This window comes from Colossoma macropomum, unplaced genomic scaffold (genome assembly GCF_904425465.1).
Source record: "Colossoma macropomum unplaced genomic scaffold, Colossoma_macropomum, whole genome shotgun sequence".
In the NCBI taxonomy this organism is placed as follows: domain Eukaryota; kingdom Metazoa; phylum Chordata; class Actinopteri; order Characiformes; family Serrasalmidae; genus Colossoma; species Colossoma macropomum.
Window position 1 is genome coordinate 20,542,690 of NW_023494803.1, and position 19,121 is coordinate 20,561,810.

At 39.3% G+C, this 19,121-nt stretch overlaps 3 protein-coding genes across 8 annotated transcripts in view; 2 read left to right on the forward strand and 1 right to left on the reverse strand.

The window, feature by feature from the left end:
- Positions 1-8,572, forward strand: part of evla (Enah/Vasp-like a) — a 74,036-nt gene extending 65,464 nt beyond the window's left edge. For 5 of the 6 annotated variants that reach the window (XM_036592545.1, XM_036592547.1, XM_036592543.1 and 2 more), the window contains 6 exons: positions 587-623; positions 722-758; positions 1,843-1,903; positions 3,977-4,037; positions 4,846-4,903; positions 4,986-5,890. In XM_036592545.1, coding sequence (XP_036448438.1) covers positions 587-623; positions 722-758; positions 1,843-1,903; positions 3,977-4,037; positions 4,846-4,903; positions 4,986-5,023 — 292 coding nt within the window. In that variant the 3' untranslated portion in view covers positions 5,024-5,890. Of the gene's footprint in view, positions 1-586; positions 624-721; positions 759-1,842; positions 1,904-3,976; positions 4,038-4,845; positions 4,904-4,985; positions 5,891-8,445 lie in introns of those variants that run through there. The other variant, XR_005008512.1, reaches the window with a different exon arrangement.
- Positions 6,070-14,885, reverse strand: degs2 (delta(4)-desaturase, sphingolipid 2). The gene is made up of 3 exons (XM_036592550.1): positions 13,418-14,885; positions 8,556-9,298; positions 6,070-7,846 (listed from the first exon to the last, which is right to left on the reverse strand). The coding sequence occupies exons 1-3, from the start codon at positions 13,497-13,499 to the stop codon at positions 7,703-7,705; spliced, it is 969 nt and encodes a 322-aa protein (XP_036448443.1). The 5' UTR covers positions 13,500-14,885; the 3' UTR covers positions 6,070-7,702.
- Positions 14,886-15,092: 207 nt separating this feature from the next.
- On the forward strand, positions 15,093-19,071 carry yy1a (YY1 transcription factor a). Its single transcript, XM_036592548.1, is given in 6 exon segments — positions 15,093-15,493; positions 15,496-15,819; positions 17,079-17,241; positions 17,365-17,425; positions 17,797-17,955; positions 18,283-19,071. Coding segments are annotated over 6 exon segments (1,074 nt in total). The 5' UTR covers positions 15,093-15,309; the 3' UTR covers positions 18,466-19,071.
- The last annotated feature ends 50 nt before the right edge of the window (positions 19,072-19,121 follow it).

A 19,121-nucleotide genomic window follows, 5' to 3' on the forward strand; every position in this document is an offset into this window, starting at 1 on the left:
AGTCAGCCTCCAGTTTTACAGTACATTAGCCAGCAAGATTTTGGGGGAGTTTAAAAATCCTGCTTAGGGCCCCGAAAAGTCTAGAGCTGTGTGTAGTAGGCTCCTGTGAACACATCTACTGGAAATTTGGCCTGTGTCACCTCATATGGCAAGAAGTCACAGATGAGTAGAGATTCCTGTTAGAGTGAGCCATTTTTTTCATGACTTTTTTTTACCCATATTTGCAAATGGTGCTAGAACTCTGGAGCTAACTCACTATGGCTATATATTGCACAGAGGTGATGACTGAACTGCACTGATTTTAAAAAGTTGGAATCAGTTATAATCAATTATATCATAAAAAAGGCTACAATGACAATTCATTTTAATTATTTAATTTTGCTGTTTTCAAATGTAATAATGGAGAAGTTTGTTGTATTGTTTATATTTCACTACTGTGTAACAAAAAAACTAAATCCAATAGAATTGTTGTTAAATCTGAGTTGTCATGACGCATAGAAGAGATTCAAACCCCTTGTCCTTACCTGATGAACAGTATTGTGTTTCAGTCAGAGAGATGTTGTCATATATTGTGTCTTGCCTTCAGGAGGAAAGCTTCAGAGAAGCCAGAAGAAGGTCAAAATGTATGTGCTTAAATCAGCTTTTCATCACATTCTCACACTCTCACACTGATTGTACTGTTGAGTTTATGTGTGAATTTTTCTGTGTGTTTTTCTTGTAGGAAGAGTCCAACGGCTCACCTGCCTCACGTGGTTCAGGTCAGCAGAACTCAGTTCTCTGTTCTAACTCTGTTCTACATCTGCCAGTGGCCTGTCAGAGTTCACAGATTTTGAGAAACACCTCCTTGACGAGAGAACTCAGTGCACCACTGAGTTTCCTAAGGCTTGCGTTATGGGAATGTGGGATGAGACTCAGCCCTTATCTTGTTTCAGTATTTCCTGGTCAATACAAAATGCCATTATCAGAGCCTAGAAATGTGAGTTCCCATTAGGTAATCTCAAGTGGAGAAGCTTGAGGAAGAATGCATTTAAAAAGGAGTATGAAATGAAAGCAGTCTGAAAAAAGTGCTATAATTATTAGCTATTCTGTAAGTAATAACTGCAAACGATGGAGTCAGATTCACTTGAGCTAACCGTACTGAACAGAAAGGACCCTGGTCACCCAGCCAGGGAATCGAACCCTATCTGAGAATGTAGTATTGTATTCTTTTTGGCTAGATATTTGGCTAGATGGAAAAAATGTCAGAAAGACCACATGGAAATATTTAAAGTGGCTACAAAGGCAGTATTGTTATAAAACAATGTAGGACATTTAAGAACTTGTGGGAGATGATGAGTATAAAGCTGCAGAAACATGACTATTGAAGTTTGCTGGTTTGGGTTGGCCCTTAAGCAGAATAGTTCTTAAAAAATAATGAATAACAATCTGAAAGATACCACAGACTTCAGTGTAAACCTCCCCGATTTTGCTGTGCATCATTAACTTCCACTTGTAACCTAAGCCAGTGTTTTTAAAAAATGGCAGTCTAGAGTATTGACCACAAAAATTAACTGGAAGTGCACTGGAAGAAGGTAATTTGGCCAAATGATTAGTCTTTTTTCTTACATTACGGTGAAATATTGATTGAGCTCTTCTTGGCAAACGTTTGAGTTTCCAGCTAGAAATGCTTCAGAACATCAAAAAACAGAATTCCTGCTTAAACTGAAGCCTTTTCCTACTGAAAAGGAAGCCTACCGTCAGATATGTTGGTTCACCTTGTATGTTTTCCATTAGTACATCCCATTCCCTAAACTACAGTCACATTGGTGAAAAGTTTGCAACTGACTGGAATTTTCTTCACAGATGCTGTGAAGAAGCCATGGGAACGAGCAAACTCTTCAGACAAATCCTCTGCTGGGTCAAGGTCCGTGTTAAAGCATGGATAGAAATCATACTGTTCCATATTAATTAGTTTGTTTTCATGTCCCTCTGTGAGTAATTCATTTTCTCTTCAACATACTGTTAAAGAATACCACAATTTCCAGAAAGAATGGCTCCAACTGAATTCTGTCTCAGGCTTCAGCTTTATGCTTATATGAATCAATGTGCACATCACAAAGCTAGCCATGTAATTGTTTGTCTACATGCATCGGTAACTACTGCTGGATCTTATCAATGGCCTGCTTAAGAAAATAAAACCTAATCAGCAGGAGGCTGGAGAGGCCTGAACAAAGCTAGCTCTTATCTGGTTTTGGCACTGATAAATTTTAGGCTGTGGGTTTGCATGGAAGCTGTACAACTGAGGACGCTGATAGTGTGTGCAAATATTGATGAACTGTCACTGCACGCTCTAAACCCCTGCTGAAAATCAAATAAAAAGACTGGTAGAGCGAGTAGTCTGTAAGGAAAATGTAAAGATTTAATGCCATTCATGATCAGATTTAGTCAAAACCACAGCAGCCTCGTTCTTATGGAAGAAAATCAGTAGCAGCATTAAAATGAAAATGTAACATAAAATATTTTAATTTAAATTTCCCATATATCCCATATATCATTGATGTCCAAAGATAAACAAGTATCTGCAAAATAGTAACTTTGTAGGAGATGTTTGTTACTGTAAATAGTTTTTTATTCCAAGTAACTTTTCCATTTTCTTTTAGACAGCAATGATGCAACTTTGGCCTCAGATTGAAAATCCAGATTCAATACTGCCATTTTAATTTTCTTTTTGCCCCTATATTAATATTGACATTTCATTCACACAGAGATGCTTTACAAGTGACTTTATTTAAATTAAATGTATTTCCAGAAATGTGTGTTTATGCTTCACATAATAACATTGCAATAATGATGTCAAAATGTTAATTAAAATGCAATTTATATTATATGCATTTGCACTCTCTAATAAGGCAGTGCTATTGGTCCTGGCCTGATGGGATGAGTGACAGGTGAAAGTGTGTGAAAAAGCAAATGCAATCAGGTTGAATGTATTTTCAAAAATCAGGTTAGAATATGTAACTGTAAAGAGGAAAGGTTCTGTTTCCATTTTCACATTTGATTTTTGAGCCTTTTCTAGCCTGGTGTTCTCTCGATAATGCAGTTTCAAATGCCTTATTATGAGGTACAAATGCATAAATTACATTTTTTCATTTTGACACTATAATTGCATAATCACAAAAAGCATAACTGTGCAGTTCTGGAAATACATTTTAATTTAAATAAAGCTACTTATAAAGTGTCTTTATAAATCTTTATGTAAATCTTTGTGTAAATGACATGTCAATGCTTAAAATGTGACTATGGATGACACTTGCAAATCTGTGGTCAGATAGAAGATCAGATTTATTTTTCCTGTATGATGAAGAAAAATGGCACAGGGTCTAAAAAACATTTCTTTTATAAACTTTTTTTATACTTTGGAATCATCAGCTGACAGTTTCTCATGAAAATTCCTGACCTGCTTAACTTGTTCTAATGAGTCACTGTTACTTCCATTTTCTGACTTTACAGCTAGAAGGCCACAAGTCCTACTTTTTTTAGTTAATCAAATATATAGTATTATGCATGCATTGTGTGCATTTCTTTTCATTTCAAAAATCAACAAAATATGTAGCTTAGTCAGGGGTGCCCAAACTTTTGCATACTACTATAGGAGACACCAAGTCTCAGCAAATGTTCTCATCCGTGTGTATGGATAGATATAAGAACAACAAAGTTGTTTACAGTGTCCAGATAGTGGATCGATTTTTTTCCCAGATGTAAATGAGATCCGGTAGCAAAGCAAGCCAGACCTCTTCAGTGTGTGGATATTCACATCAGACCTCACAGCAGCTAAAATTTGTAGAGAGCGTACACAACTGGCAGTTAATGCATTCTGGCATGAGCAGATATGCAAGGTCACAGTGAAAAGACAGGTGTAACCTTAGCCTCTGAGCTTTACTGAATCAAATTTCCTTTTATGTATTGTGGCAAAATGACCCTGTTGTTGATTACGCAGGGTGAGACCTATTGGCAGCACCAGTGATGCAGAGTCAGGAGACTTTGACAGAATGAAACAGGTAAGTTATAAAATATAAAATTATACTGTAAAATAATTGCTTTTATCAGCCAGTGGATAATCATAACTTTGAGACCAAGGCCTATAATGTAGACCATAAAAATTCAAAAAGTCAAAATTTGAGGAAAAAACACCTATATAATAAATCTAAGTTCTGTTAGCATTGCTGTGTAATTTCTATATTTATGTAGCACTAAGCTAATGGCAATATTACCATTTTACAAACATTTTTAGGCCAACCAAGGTTACACAGGGGCATTTGAAGCTTAAAAGAGCTGTGGCTTAGAGCTGCTGCTGTTTTCCATTTCTAACTGAAACCTTGATAGACCACCAATGGGATTCACAGTCACCGATGTGTCTAAAACTTCCAGAAGGCTTAGAGTGACATTTTTCCCCATTGTAAATAAATGTGTGACTGTTTGAAAGTCAAATTGGACCATTTTCTGTTGGGTGGTTCAAGATTTAAACACTTCTATTTCCAACCAGAACTTAAAAAGAGCAGTACAATACTGGCAGACTTTAATATAACAAGCATGATGATTATATTAAATAAAAATGAACACATTTATGTAATATAATCATTCTCAGAGTTCCCAGTTTTTGTTTTTTTTTACACTTTTTAAAAACTCCAGCTGCCCTTTATAGTGTATGAACATTTCATGAAGAATGGACCCAAATAAATGATCCAAAGTTACACTTTGGATGTGACAGCAACACTACATTTGAGTGCTGTGAATTGGGGATTACCCTTCAGCTCAGCAGTACCAGAATCAGAACAGTCATCATTCTTCCTTTCTGTTTCCGAATAGGAGATCTTGGAGGAGGTTGTGCGTGAACTGCATAAAGTCAAAGATGAAATCATTGATGGTGAGAATGAATGCCATAACTGAATACATGGTCCTTGAGGTTAGTGCAGTTTCAACACTGTATCTTTCTTTCTTTTCTTTAGCCATTAGACGAGAACTCACTCGGATGGGCACTACATAGTGTTTACAAGCATCACTGACAGAAGGTTCTTGGGGAAGTTCAGAAAAGATCCTGCGGCGCGCTTTGAAGGAATGTTCTCGCAACATAGCTGCAACGGCAAGGAAACGTTGCTATGAGGTTGCAGAAATGTTGCGTCAACGAGGAGCATTACAGAACGGGACAAGAGAAAGCAGAGAAATGGAAGTGAGTGAGAGTGAGTGGTTGTATGCATGGATGGGTGGATGGATGGATGGATGGGTGGACAGACCTTCACACTGAATTTTTCTATTTTCTCCTGTATGAACATTAAAAGACTCAGCCCACTGTGCAGTTTGCTGCTCTCAGTCTTTCAAGTCTTAAAAGAGAAAGTTGACTAGTTGGAACTTGATGAAGATATTTTTGTTTTATACTGTTTTATTGTGTCATTGACCATTACTATTATTGTTAAAATAATTTTATTATTGGTGGTACACAGAGAGAAAGAGATACAAAGATGCTCACCATTTATGTCAGCCTTTTATATTTTATTACTTTCTTCATTCTTTGGTTTTTGATAAGCACATTGAGCACACTCTTGTGCTGAACTGTCACCAAACCGCATCAGAGTTTTCTAGTTTGTTTTTTTTGCCAATACAGGTGTATAAGTTCACTGGATTTTTTAGCTTGAATTTGACTTGGTGTGAGATAATTGATGGCGGTTGCCCTTTGAATGACTCCTGAGAGATGTAATTGTAGCTATAGCCCTATGAGATGGCAGTTTTTGAAAACTCTTCATTTGCTCAAAGAATTGGTTGAAATGTTGGGTCCTACAGTATATCCTATTAGGTTACTCATTTTAAAAGTTGACATTGAAATGACCTTTGAATAAAACTAATAACACTGAATCTATATCTTGTGAATTTGTTCTTTTTGTCTGCTCGTAACATTTCAGATCACATAAATTATATTATTTAACATTTTATATTATTAAACATTCACAATACTAATTATGATGATAAGAAGATCCACATGTTGTTCATAGTTTTCCATTAATTTACCCTGAGATTAGACAGGAGATGTGACAAGGATAACCTTGGAGCTGCTTGTCTATATTCAGGATGATAAATTAATGGAGTTTCAATTTACAAAACATGTTTAAACTTGAAAGCAAAGTACATTAATATTAATGGATTGCACCAGGAGCTGGCTGCGCTGGTAAAAGTTTGAAACAATACAGCTATGTCATTTGCTAAATTAATGTCCCCTCACAAGTTTTAACAGGTCAGTGTTGTCTTTGTGTATGTAAATGCATGTGCTTAGCAAGTACCAAATTCCTTACTGGGTCATGCCCCTTAAGTTTCAATAGGTAGACATTTGTTTTGCAACAAAACAAACAAAATAAAAGCCAGACTGTGCCTGTTACATCCACCGTTTTGTTAACAGCCTTTTCTGTTGTCAACAAAGTTTTTTATGTTGATTTTTTTCTGAGTATGTTGATAGCGATAAAAAAGTGGTAAATCCAAAAAAAATGTATAATAATTTGGGCCTTCTTTTGCCTTACAATTCCCTGCATGTAGCCCTGCAATGGTCCAAACCCATATCACCTTTCTGTCATAAAACAACGTTTCAAGTATCAGGCAACATATATCACCTAATATCGTTCTGTGAGGTAGCCTTTAGAGCATTGGTGCAAGTTCAGTGGGTTGTGGGATGGTTGTCAGAAAAAAGTGTGTAACCTGCCCTGTAAAGATTTACTATACTATGATCTATGATTTGTTGACTTGTGCTATAAGTTATTAATAGTTCTTTCTTTTTCCTTCTTAATTATCATATTTATTATTATCAAGTTTTTGTCCAAGATATTTACAGATCAGACTAAGAACTTTAGGGACACAGTGGTAATAAAAATGCCATTGTAACAGGCAACAAAATGGAGTCTCTATACTACCTCTATATGATATGTGTGTTTTAAAACTGACATATAAAGCTTGAGATATCAATATAAATGTAACTGTATGTGTATTTTGCACTGTTGTACATTGGGATTGCTGTTGGCTTTACCTTTAACATTCACTGCCACCCCCCCCCACCTTAGACATTAAACTGTTCAGACATCAGCCTCCTATCACCACCATTCTCAACTCTTCTGACTAGCTGGAATTCCCTTTTAAAAGCTTTGTATCAGAATAAATTTGGCCTTAGCGCATCATCTTTACGGACTGCCCTTTTTGGTTCCTAAGTTAATAAAAACACAACACTACTCATACTTCTGCTTAAACTACTCACGAGACGATTTTTTAATTCAGCCACCACACCTTAAAGTATCCAGGAGTGGCGCCTGTTTTCACCTACATCTGGTCAAATTATTATTCAAAACAGTCACAGGTCACAACAGCTGGAACATAATAGAAAACAGTAGATCTTGGAAAATATTTTACATGTCAAAACAGCAGGGCATCATCAATGAAAAGACATTTTAGAGTTTCAATGCAGAATTCACCTCAGCCCTACTTAGAATATATTCATAGTCTACATTAGTTGGACTATGAATTAGACAGTTATACTGACCAAAAGTGTAAGTTCATGTGTGTTCTTAACTTGTTATCCTGGTTTTTGAGCTGAAAAGTTTAGACACGTGTTGCTACCAGTTTAGCAGGCTTGTCCAGATCTTCTTTTCTGTTTAAATAGCGGCTCTGAGATAATAATGCGCTAGGGTATGGTTTATTCCTGTTTGGCCAGTTTGTATTCTCGCTTGATTCTGGCATAGGGGCCGATGCTGTCGTCAAAAACAAAGTCCCAGAGCACTCGTATCCAGGAGGTGTGCTGCGGTAGTGAGTCATAATACTCCGCTGCAATTCTTTTCACCTGTCAATGAGGAGAGAAAAGACTTGTACTGTTACACCACATTTAGGAAACTATTTGCAGTCAAGTCATGTAATCCAATAACAGGTGTCTCTTTCTTTTATCGCGATCACTGATATCAGAGTTTACAAAAATGAAACTGGCAAAATAAACCGGCTGAAGGAAGTGTTCTAGGGGTGCATCCGGGCTTTGGTTATTCATAACTGCTTAAATATTAACAGAAATAATACCATGGTTAAGGTATCACAGTTCAAATACGTGCCTTAAAAGCTTCCTTTACACATTGTTTACAGGAGAAAATCAATGGAACTGAAGTTTAGGCCTTAGCTTGTTAAACTAAGTGAATATTTGTTGAATTGAATATATTTCATGGCAAGTCCTTGACATTAAAACAGAGTATTTTAAAAGCAGACATCTTCATTCAAAAATTATACATTTTCCAGGAAATATCAAGCTGTCAGTTTAATGGATAATCCATGCACTCAGTATTGAACAGTCCTTTCCCACTAGGCACATTCTGCTTTGAATTACAACAACTTACAACAGCAACCTTAAATCCCCTGAAAAGCTCTGGAATGACCCTCTTCTCTCTTTTCCAAAAGTCAGACCACATCTAATCTGCTCTCACCCACACTGTCTGGGAGAAGATCATCTGGCCCCAAGAGGAAACCACTGGAAAGTATTGGGAAAGTGCATGGAGATGAACACTCACCTCAGGTAATTTACTACCAGGAATGCTGGGGAAATCATGGTGTTCCATGTGGTATCCCACGTTGAAGGTGATTAAATTCAGAGGGCCGTAGTACGAGTAGGTCTCGTGGCCCTTCAAGAACATGTAGTGTTCAGCAATGAAGTGTCCAGAGATGGGATGTAGGCCCATACACAGTATAGACCCGGCGATGAGGTACACTATGGGCTTGAGTCCCCAGAGGTAGTAGATGAGAATGTCCACTGCAAACTGTACACCTGCGTTCATCATCTCCAGTCTGGTCACGGGTTTTGGGTTCACCACCAGAGGCCGCAGCGCATAGAAGAAGGGTTGGAGGAAGAGCCAGAGTACCTTCCTTATCGGGGTGCAGAAGAACCAGCCCTCAAGGTCCGTAGGGATGTCCACGTCCAGCCCGTCTCCTCCCAGATAGCGATGGTGGTCGATGTGGTACTTCTTGAAGGAGGCAGAGTAAGGCAGACCAATGGGAAGGTTGGCGAACATGGCGAACCAGCGGTTCCAGCGAGCCTGCTTGTTCCCAAAGGCCACATTGTGAGAGATGTCGTGAATGGCTAAGGTCAAGGAGTGGTTGATGCAGCCCCCAAAGGCATATGCCCAGAAGACCACCCACTTCCAAGACAGGTCACGGACCAGGTAACACGCTAATATCTGGGTTAGAACCATTCCTGACACAACCCACTTCAGCTGGGGGTCGGGACCCATCAAGGTCTTGATCTGCGGGTACTTTGCTGTTAAGAGAAAACAGTAAGAGTAAGTAACAGTAAGTATTTTACATAAATAATACACCAGCACACTCCTGCTAAAATGAAAAACATAGCCATTGCTACATCTATTGTATCGCCTAATACAGTAGTGCTGCAGAAGTCTCTAAAATGAGATTTTCTTGTATAGTAAACTAGGAAACCCCCTCTCTGATGATGTATCTTGAAGGTGGAATTACTGTTTTTAAGACTACAAGTGCTTTTTGATTGGCTGTTTGAAAGGCTGTTTTTTTTTTCTCTTAAGCTGTCTTAATAATTCCTTTAATGAAAAAAGTAAGGTTTGTGCTATATTACTATTGCTAGCTAGCACCACAGATGTTTTCATTAGCCTCTAGATCAGTGGCTAGCAGTAAGGATTTATTGAGTGATTTAAGGATTCCCAATGATTGAGAGATGTATTTGCATAATGCATGCTGGGTATCGTAGTGAGCTGAATGATTAATTCTGTCAGACCGATGAGGTCTAGGTGCAGACCAGAATACCCCTTCATGTCTAAGGCAAAATTTACCCACATGCATTTTATGATATTACCAACAATGTGTCTAAAAAAAAAAACATGTTTTAGTATGAACAACAGATCTTCAAGATAGTATTATTTTATCACACAAATTGTGGAGAAATCTATCAAAACCTGTAAGCACACCTCTTTGATCAACTTTGTAGAAATCTTAATATCTGAAAGATTTAGGGTTTACTTGGCCTACTATGGGACCAAACTGAAATGCTGATGGTGACTGTCCACTGAAAAGGCCTTTCTGCCTTTGCTTAAGTCTAATCTGGGTCTCAAAATTGGCCTTTAGTGTGCTTTATTTATGCATATCTGAATAAACGTTAAGATGTTGGATGCAAACTTTGATAAAGCAGCAGCATGTCCAAAATTAGACAAAAATATCTATTTATATTTTTCAGATTCCAGTTACCTGGCGACTAGATGGTAATGGGTGATAAACATCCACCTGAAACAGAGTACACAGGAAGTCGAGCAGTGTCTAATGCTCTTCCCAAGAGACAGGAAGGCCTCCTGATCATGCACCTTTCTTTTTAATTAGCACACTTGTTGTTCCTTAGACTATTCTTGTCAAAAAGACACTCATGGTAGGTACCTTACAGACAGATTTGGGTCTAATGTATAAAATACATCGTTTAGAAAACTGGTACCATGGAAATGTGGCTTGATTTGCCCCACCCTTCCAATTTGCATGCAGTCTTTATGCAAACTAATGGTAAGGTGGAAAGACTTCAATATACTTTTGCTACCACAAGGCCTGACTGCAGTGAAATTAACCCGCGCTCATTTTCCCCTGATCTTCCACACGGGGAAGTCCATATCACATGGTGGACAACTTCTCCTTCTAAAAGAAAAGTTCACTCAAGATGCTAATAACACTGAGAATGAGTTAAAAGAGTAACGGTCAGTGTCGACTCAATAGTCTTATGAGTAAATTCTGAATAGTCTATTATTTAGCTTATTAATTACCATTATTTGCATGATAATGCAAATGACTAGCATCAATTCTATGTCTAATCTGTCACATCCATTCTGGAGTGACAAAAAAGTGTGGATTCTTGAGAGATAACATGTACACAATCAACTGAGTCATAGCAACGCTGACATTTCTTTAGCCACATCCACACCCAGTGTATGCAAAGCAACACTGTGTTTTTAAAAGTTTAAATTGATCCCATAGATTTAAGCTGTGAAGAACCTACTGATTGGCCAACGTGCCAGAGACGGTAAGCATCAGTCAAATCATTGTGTAATGAGTAACTAAATGTCGTACACCTTCATGAAAGGGATCACTGACCAGCCTCTTGCAAATACAATATAATGGTCATGACGTCCACCCTGATAGCATGCAGCTAAGAACTTCACACAGAAAGAAAGAAAGAAACATATCCTAGAAACTCAGACACTTATTCTTAGTGCTGATCATTCAACCAGTCACACATTTTCATTGAGCAAGTTAATGATTAACGCAACTTTTTCAGTCACATGTTAAGCCATCCTTTTTATGATGACATTCATATGAGCCCCTGAAGTATGACAAAAGTATCTCATGATCAGCGTTTGAGCAGAAGGAACCTCCCACGGCTTCCTCCCTTAATTATGCTATCAAAGTGACCTTGCTGAACCGTAAGATAAAGGTTTCTTCAAACATATACAAGTTCTCTGAGAATGGCAGGGCAACACTGGGCAGCCTATTAATGACCTTCAAGCACCATGAAGCAGCCCAAGGTGAATTACTGTCATCCTGGGTGTAAATTGGTTGTGGTGGAAACAGCTTCCACACCCTCAGTGTCATTTATAAACAAGAACCCTATTGACTCCTTCATTCTCCTGCAAAGCTTAAGGGATAATAAAAGAAAATGTTATAAATATTTGAAGAGCCCGAAAAGTTTCATGTGTCAGTTTTGAAAACTAAGCTTTACGTGATACAGTAGATCACATATGAAAGCAGTTCTGATGAGGTTTTCTGATGTAGGGGAATGTTTCTTCAAAATTGAGCCCATATTTCACAAAAAAGGCACAGACATACTTAAATAGTGCTTCTTCAACAGCTTTAAAGGCCTTTCTGTTCTACTGACCCTCACACATTAGCACCAAATGTTGTGGCCCTGACTGTTTACCGTCACAGTTCTGTTTCCAGGCAAAACCCATTAAGTCTGTCAGGTGCACCTGGGCTACTCAGCAATTGTTCCACATGTCAAAGTACAGTTTGCCTGGAATCAGTTTACAGAAAATGACCAGGCTGGAAAAACTGCTGTTCATTTATATTACATCTATCTGCTTAAATGAGACGGGGCGAAGCCAGGAGGAGAAATGAGCTGGAAAGAGCGGATATTACAGTTCCCTACAGCTTTTGATTTAGCTCAAGTGTGCAAAGCACCCATCTGCTAAAAATAAATAATTAAGCACAATAAACACATGGGCATATATTTTTTTATATGTAAGGTACATTTCAAATATATTTTATTTTATTCTAAAATGTAATCTAAACAATAAGGAACATAAAAAAATGTCCATGTTCACATCTTTTCAAATGTTTTCATAATTACATTCAATGTATATTTGTTTTCCATACGGGTGCTTTGTAGGGATGTAGCAATGCAACATACTGTATTGTACCACATTAGCTTGTAGTTAGTGTGCTAGCTTGGAGCTAACTATTTAGGGAGTCGCCTGCTTTATCTTGTGATTATATATATTATATCATATTAGGAAAATAAAGTGTCTTAATCTAAAGCTCGGCTAGAGCTTTAGATTAGGACACTTTATTTTCCTAATATGATACTTTTATAAATGTTGAATGTTATAATAAACTGGAAACGGAAACTTACATATTATCATAAGGCACATTTCAGCCCCGAGTACTTTGTTAGCTCAGTTTTTACGAACTTGTGAAATATTCACCTGAAAGGAAAATACAAAAAAAAAAAATCACTAGACTATTATTAACCTATTCATTTTATGTTCAAAAATTATTGTACTCTATGGCTAAAACCTTAACCCATCTGACCAACATAAAATGTCGTTTTACAGAATATAGGTTAGGTTGACTATAAAGTGCTAAATTAGGCTACAGACTTAGCCAGTGTAGCACCACATTCACCACAGCACACGCGCTGTGAGGATCACTGCTCTTAGGCAAACTTGCTGTACCTGACCTGCCACAACAGGAAACGACGGCTAAAACTGAGGCGCTCTGTCAGTAAATACGCTGCGCAGAACCTGTCGATTTTAAGTTTTTATCGTTCTAAAGGTAACATTTCAGTGAAATCCGTCCAGTCCGGTAAAGTTTGGAGCTCCGGTGTGACAGTGCGCGGAAGAGTCTACAGAGACGGTGACAGCGCGACTCAGTACTGACTTGATGCAGAACTTCAGTGAAACTAGCAAAAACAGAGCTGAACCTCCAGACTTTCACATTCAATGATACCTAGAAGACGAGACCAAATTAACTAGCCTAAAACGACAAGTTCATTCAAATTTGACTGTGTGAAGAATCTGAAACACCTGCCAGGATACTTTATTCTAACTATAGTATATTTATTTCTAGTCTGTGGGGTCTCTTGGGATGGTTTACCCACCTAATATTTCCTTCCTTCTCCATGTATGCGGTTGCTCGTTGTAGACCCATTCAAAGTCCCCTCGTCCACCTGCCTTCCCCATTTCCACCTCCAGCAGTGGCGTAATGATCTCAGGTGAGCCTCTCACTCTCGACTCGTTTCGGGCACGCCCTCAGTGATAAGGTGCAGAAAAAGGTGTGCCTGAACAAAGCCAGAAGAAACAGTTGATAGGCTTGTGGGCCGAACAGGCGAGGCTACTTATATTCAGGCGTGGGAGCGCGTTAGAAACTCATGCGATCACTGAAACGTTTAAAGTGGAGGGACGCTTAAGCAGAGAAAGGGTGGACTGATTACTTTGCGAGACGATATGATATTGCAAAAGACTGAATCTGATCGTTATGGAAGTCTGAGCCACATGGGAGTCGCCTGCTTTATCTTGTGATTCAGAAATACGGCCGTAGCATCACTAGTGACTCTCCGACGCTTTTCTTAGATTTTGATTAAAAGAGCGCCTCAGTTTTGTGTTACGACCACAGGATGACGCTGTTTTCACACAAACCAGGAAAATGTGATTTTGTAGCTCTTCAGCTCTCAGTTCGCTCCAGGCTGACACAGCCCGTCTGTTCTGGGCTAAACGTCACAGACTAGAGCGGATTCAGCTGTTATGACCAATCAGGCCTGGAGAGCTCAGCTGATTATTACTGGGACATTCACCATTTAAAAAGGAAATAATGTAAACAGTGTTGCAACTGTGTTGAATAAAATAGTGGCTTTATCATTCAAGTGCCCCATATAATGATATACCGCTGTGCCACAATACCAAACATACTGACCCACATTACCATATAGCACACTATCCCTTATTTATTTTTTACCGCTCGTATAATAACAGCTAGAGACAGCATGAAGATGTCAGGCTACAATCAGCAAAAAATACAAGACCTAATATGGGAGGGAAGGAATGAATCTGCTCCAATCTCGTAACACATCTGGGCTGAAATAGCACACACTCACATTGTGTGATGCTGTTAGCTGTGTTAACCGTGTACGTCTTCCTCTGGGGTGGTTTCTTCTGTTGTTTGAATAGTGTGGACCTGATAGCCTACCCTTAGGTCCCCATCTTTAGTGAAGTGTTTCAATTATAACTAGCTTGTTTTACCGCCTAGTAGTTTTTAAGAAAAAGTATCGGATCAGTATTGGCTGATACTCAAAATTTCAATATTGTAATATGAAAAGAAAAAGTGGCTTTGTGCCATCTCTAATGACAGCACTGCAGTGTGGTTCGGTCGAGCTCAACAGCAGCTACATTTCAAACTGGAAAAAAGAAAATAACAAAAACAGAATGATTAAAAGAAAGAATACCATCTGAAATTTCAATCAAATTAAAAGCCTCAGCAAAGCAATAGATTTACACAATTTCTTGTTGTGCTGAGAGTGCTGACTTCATTATAGACATATAAATATATCTGTGCGTATAAAGGTTATACAATTGATGGCCTACAACAGCTGAATCCCCTCTATTTTAATTCTCAGAATCTAGGATAAATACGGAAATAAAATAAACCAAAGCATAAGACAAGTGGATAAATCTATTTGTCTTATGCTTTGGTTTTATTTTTATAGATATTTAACATAGATAAGAAACCCAATTCATTTAATCAAAATATGAATTTGTCTTATCAGAAAAAGTAGTTCCCATTAGGAGCTCCGCACTGATTATATTTTGGGGGATTAGATGAACTCCAGCGCTAAAGTGGGTCGATGTGAAAATCTCGCGAGATTACTAGTAGCTAGCAGCAGCGCTGCCTGTGTTGTTTAGCGGAGGGGGAGGCGCCGGAGAGCCGGAGAGTGGAAGTGGCTTCATCGACTCGTCAAGTCGGAGTTGGAACAGTTTTGCACGAAAACAATCCAGTATGGCGTCTGGCGAAACACTGTACATAGAAACCGACGGCTCGGAAATGCCGGCCGAGATCGTCGAACTGCACGAAATCGAAGTGGAGACCATCGAGACGACGGTGGTCGGTGGAGACGACGACGAGCACCAGCCCATGATCGCTCTGCAGCCGCTGGTCACAGACGACCCGAACCATCTCCACCACCAGAGGTAATTCTGGTGCAGACCCGAGAGGAGGTGGTGGGCTGCGACGACTCGGAGCTTCATGCCAACGACGGTTTCGAGGACCAGATCCTCATCCCCGTCCCGGTCCCGGCCGCGGAGGAGGAGTACATCGAGCAGACGCTGGTGACCGTGGCCGGCGGTGGCAAGAACACGGGTCGCCTGAAGAAAGGAGGCGGGAGCGGGAAGAAAGTGGTCAAAAAGAGCTTCCTGGGCGCCGCGGAGGCCAGCGGGCGGAAATGGGAGCAGAAGCAAGTGCAAATAAAAACGCTCGAAGGGGAGTTTTCGGTTACTATGTGGGCTTCGGGTGAGTTTTAAATGTCCAAAGTTCCTCTGCTCTTGGTTGTAGCTCACGTTAGTTGGCATTGTTCTCGGTTGAAAAGAAGGGCCTCGGTTGAGGCCCTGTGCTGCACTGCACAAGGCGCAGGCTGGCCTGTTAGAGCGGTCGTTCGTTGCGCCAAATAAAACACTTTTGCACATCTTATCGGTGGAAAATGTTTTTTGTTTTGATGGGAAGCCATGTTTTAAGTGTTGATGGGCGCCGCCATGTTCCTCTGGACCATTATGGCCGCCCGAAAAATGGCGTTTGTGTAGCCGGGGAAAGATGGCGGCGGGTTGGGCTGAAGCTGCGGGCTGCAGCGCGAACAGGCCGCGATGGCGCAGTCCGCTCGGGGAGGAAGGGGAGGGACCGCCACACGGAGACAGGCAGACTGAGAGAAGGAGAGAGATGAGCCCCTGTGGGCGAGGGCAGAACGTTAAACCGGACTCTTTTTTAATTCTCTTCGGCTTCTCTCATGCAGTTTTCTTTGCTTGTTTGTGTTTGTAAACCGATTTACCGAACTTGAGCGTCTCTGCGACCTGTTAGAGCTGTCATTGCTGTTAGCTAGTTAGCTAGATTGCTAGCTAATGTATCCAGATGGGACGTGGTCGTCAGGGATACTTGGTAGCGTCAAATTAGCTGGTGTTAATTAATCTTGGTCATCTGCGAGCACACTTTACATTTTTTTCACGTATTATATGTTTGTTATTTCGTATTCTGTGAGATTTTCTTCACCTGGGTTGTGGATTAGGTTGCACGTCGGTCTTGTTTACACGCTCGAGTGAAGCCGCTATTTACTGTAACGTTTTTAAACGGAAAATCCCCCATTCTGTCGTGTCTGCATTTAAGTTGCCTTTGAGTAACACACATCGCGGAGTAGATTCGTTAAAGCTTCCGTTATTTCCAGTTAGCACTTGTTTTTGATGTGCAGATCATGAAATCAGTACAAAATCTTACTCAGTCATTTTTGCACCAAAGTGATTTAAACTAGCTAGTTTAATTCACAAATGCTAACGTTAGCATTCTAAGGGACAATGGGAGTTACATAGGCCTGTTTAATACATAAGGTTTTTCTCGTGATGGATGTAACAAACTACTAATGATGGAGGACTCGTCACTTGATCTTTGGATTTGTTCAGACTTTGGACCCAGGCTAGATATGGATGGATATGTCAGTCTGCAGCGCGCTAGCGATTGTTTGTTGTCCTGTTTGTCTTCTCTAACATTGTCTCTTGTCCTTGTTACAGATGATAAAAAGGACATTGATCATGAGACTGTGGTGGAGGAGCAGATCATTGGGGAAAACTCCCCTCCAGACTATTCAGAGTACATGACGGGCAAAAAGCTTCCACCTGGTGGAATTCCTGGCATTGACCTGTCAGACCCCAAACAGCTGGCGGAGTTTGCTCGGTAATGTGCTGTTATCTTTTTCAGTCTGTGTTATTCAGTATAACCAACATTAGTCCAGTGTATTGACTGTTATGGTAAAAGTGTATAGTGTAATGTTTCTAGCATTGTATGTTACTGTAACAGGATGAAACCACGGAAAATGAAGGAAGATGACTCTCCAAGGACGATAGCATGCCCACACAAAGTGAGTATATAATGAATCATGAAAAGTAAATTTAAGAGCATTTTTTATTAGCCAAGTTTGTCACAGATTTTTTTTTATTTATGTGGAAGATGATGTCAGGTTTTTCCTCAGTTTGAGTCCTTTATATTCATTATTATTTTAGTGTATTTCCTTTTTATTGTCTATTGATTAGTTTATTGTTGTGTTATTTTTGTGTAAGAGAACAAAATTGCAATGTTGAGCAGACGTGGCAAATGTGATGAGAAAATCATAGAAAATGTGAGTTTGAGAAGTAAAATATTGGCATAGAAAACATTTTAGAGAAGAAACTGCATTTGGTGTCAAGCTGTTTAATTCAGACTTCCTCTAAGGAATTGCATCTCATCTTTCAGGGTTGTACAAAAATGTTCCGAGACAACTCTGCAATGAGGAAGCACTTGCACACCCATGGACCGCGTGTTCATGTTTGCGCAGAGTGCGGGAAAGCGTTTGTTGAAAGCTCCAAGCTTAAAAGACACCAGTTGGTTCATACTGGTGAAAAGCCTTTCCAGGTGGGTTTTTGGTTTGTTTCAACGTCATTTATGTTTTGTTTGTTCTTAACAAGATGTTTAAACGTAACTTACAACAGTGGTTCTCAGTTCCAGTAGTCATGCCTCCTGCACCTAGAGCTGCACCACCTGTTTTCCATGCTCTAACACGTGATCATGATTTGTCACAGCCTATTGGTTGGTGAGATGAATTTGGCGTGTTGGAATACAGGAAGTGCTAAATAATAGGTTTTGTGGATTCCCTAGAACTGGCATTGAGAAGTATTGTTTAGGAGACTGTAAACTCCAGTACTTCTGTTCTAATCAAATCCTCCTCTTTCTCCTCTTTAGTGTACATTTGAGGGCTGCGGCAAGCGCTTCTCACTGGACTTCAACTTGCGCACACATGTGCGTATTCACACTGGAGATAGACCCTATGTTTGTCCGTTTGACGGCTGTAATAAGAAATTTGCTCAGTCAACCAACCTGAAGTCTCACATTTTGACACACGCTAAGGCTAAGAACAACCAGTGAGTGGACTAGATGGAGGAACATTTCAAAAAAGGACCCTGGACTGCACCACCCAATGCTTTAAAACACCCTTTGTGTGTTGTTTGTAGAGGATTTTTTTTTGTAAGAGAGAGTATCTACTGATGTTTTATCAAAGTAAGTATTTGAATGATGAACTGACGCCCAACTAGCCCTTATGACACTTGGTACAAACTGGACTTAAATGCATTACTTCCAGAAAATGTCTTCTTTTGAAGATGTGCATTTCTGGACCTTCATCCACAGACAAGACTTTCATTATCCAGAGCCCAAAGAATCTAATTTTTCATCTGTGTATCTGTTACATGTCCACAAAGAGAAATAATTGCTTTTTTTAGTTGTCTTCTAAGTGTGCATATTGTACACTTTTTAGACGTTACCTTTTGTCTTGAAATGTTTTTCCCTGAGATTTGATATATGTGAATGCTCTTCTTCAAGGAGAAGGAGATACTATTAAACTTTTTCCAGTTGTGAGAGGTATCCTCCACAGGTATCTCATTTTGTATAACTGTTCTGTACAAATATTTTGAAATCATGTAGATAATAGAGATGTTAGATTTGTGTTTAACCTATTAAACCAATTTTATCCAATTTCAAGTTGCACCACAGTGTGCAAAAAGCTTTTTTTGTTTTTTTCCTAC

Coding starts and splice junctions, on each gene's coding strand:
- degs2 (XM_036592550.1), bottom strand. CDS start 13,499: ATGGGGAAGGCAGGTGGACGAGGGGACTTTGAATGGGTCTACAACGAG. Junction 9,299..13,417: donor GAGAAGGAAGGAAATATTAG/GTGGGTAAACCA, acceptor TTCTCTTAACAG/CAAAGTACCCGCAGATCAAG. Junction 7,847..8,555: donor CTGGTAGTAAATTACCTGAG/GTGAGTGTTCAT, acceptor CCTCATTGACAG/GTGAAAAGAATTGCAGCGGA.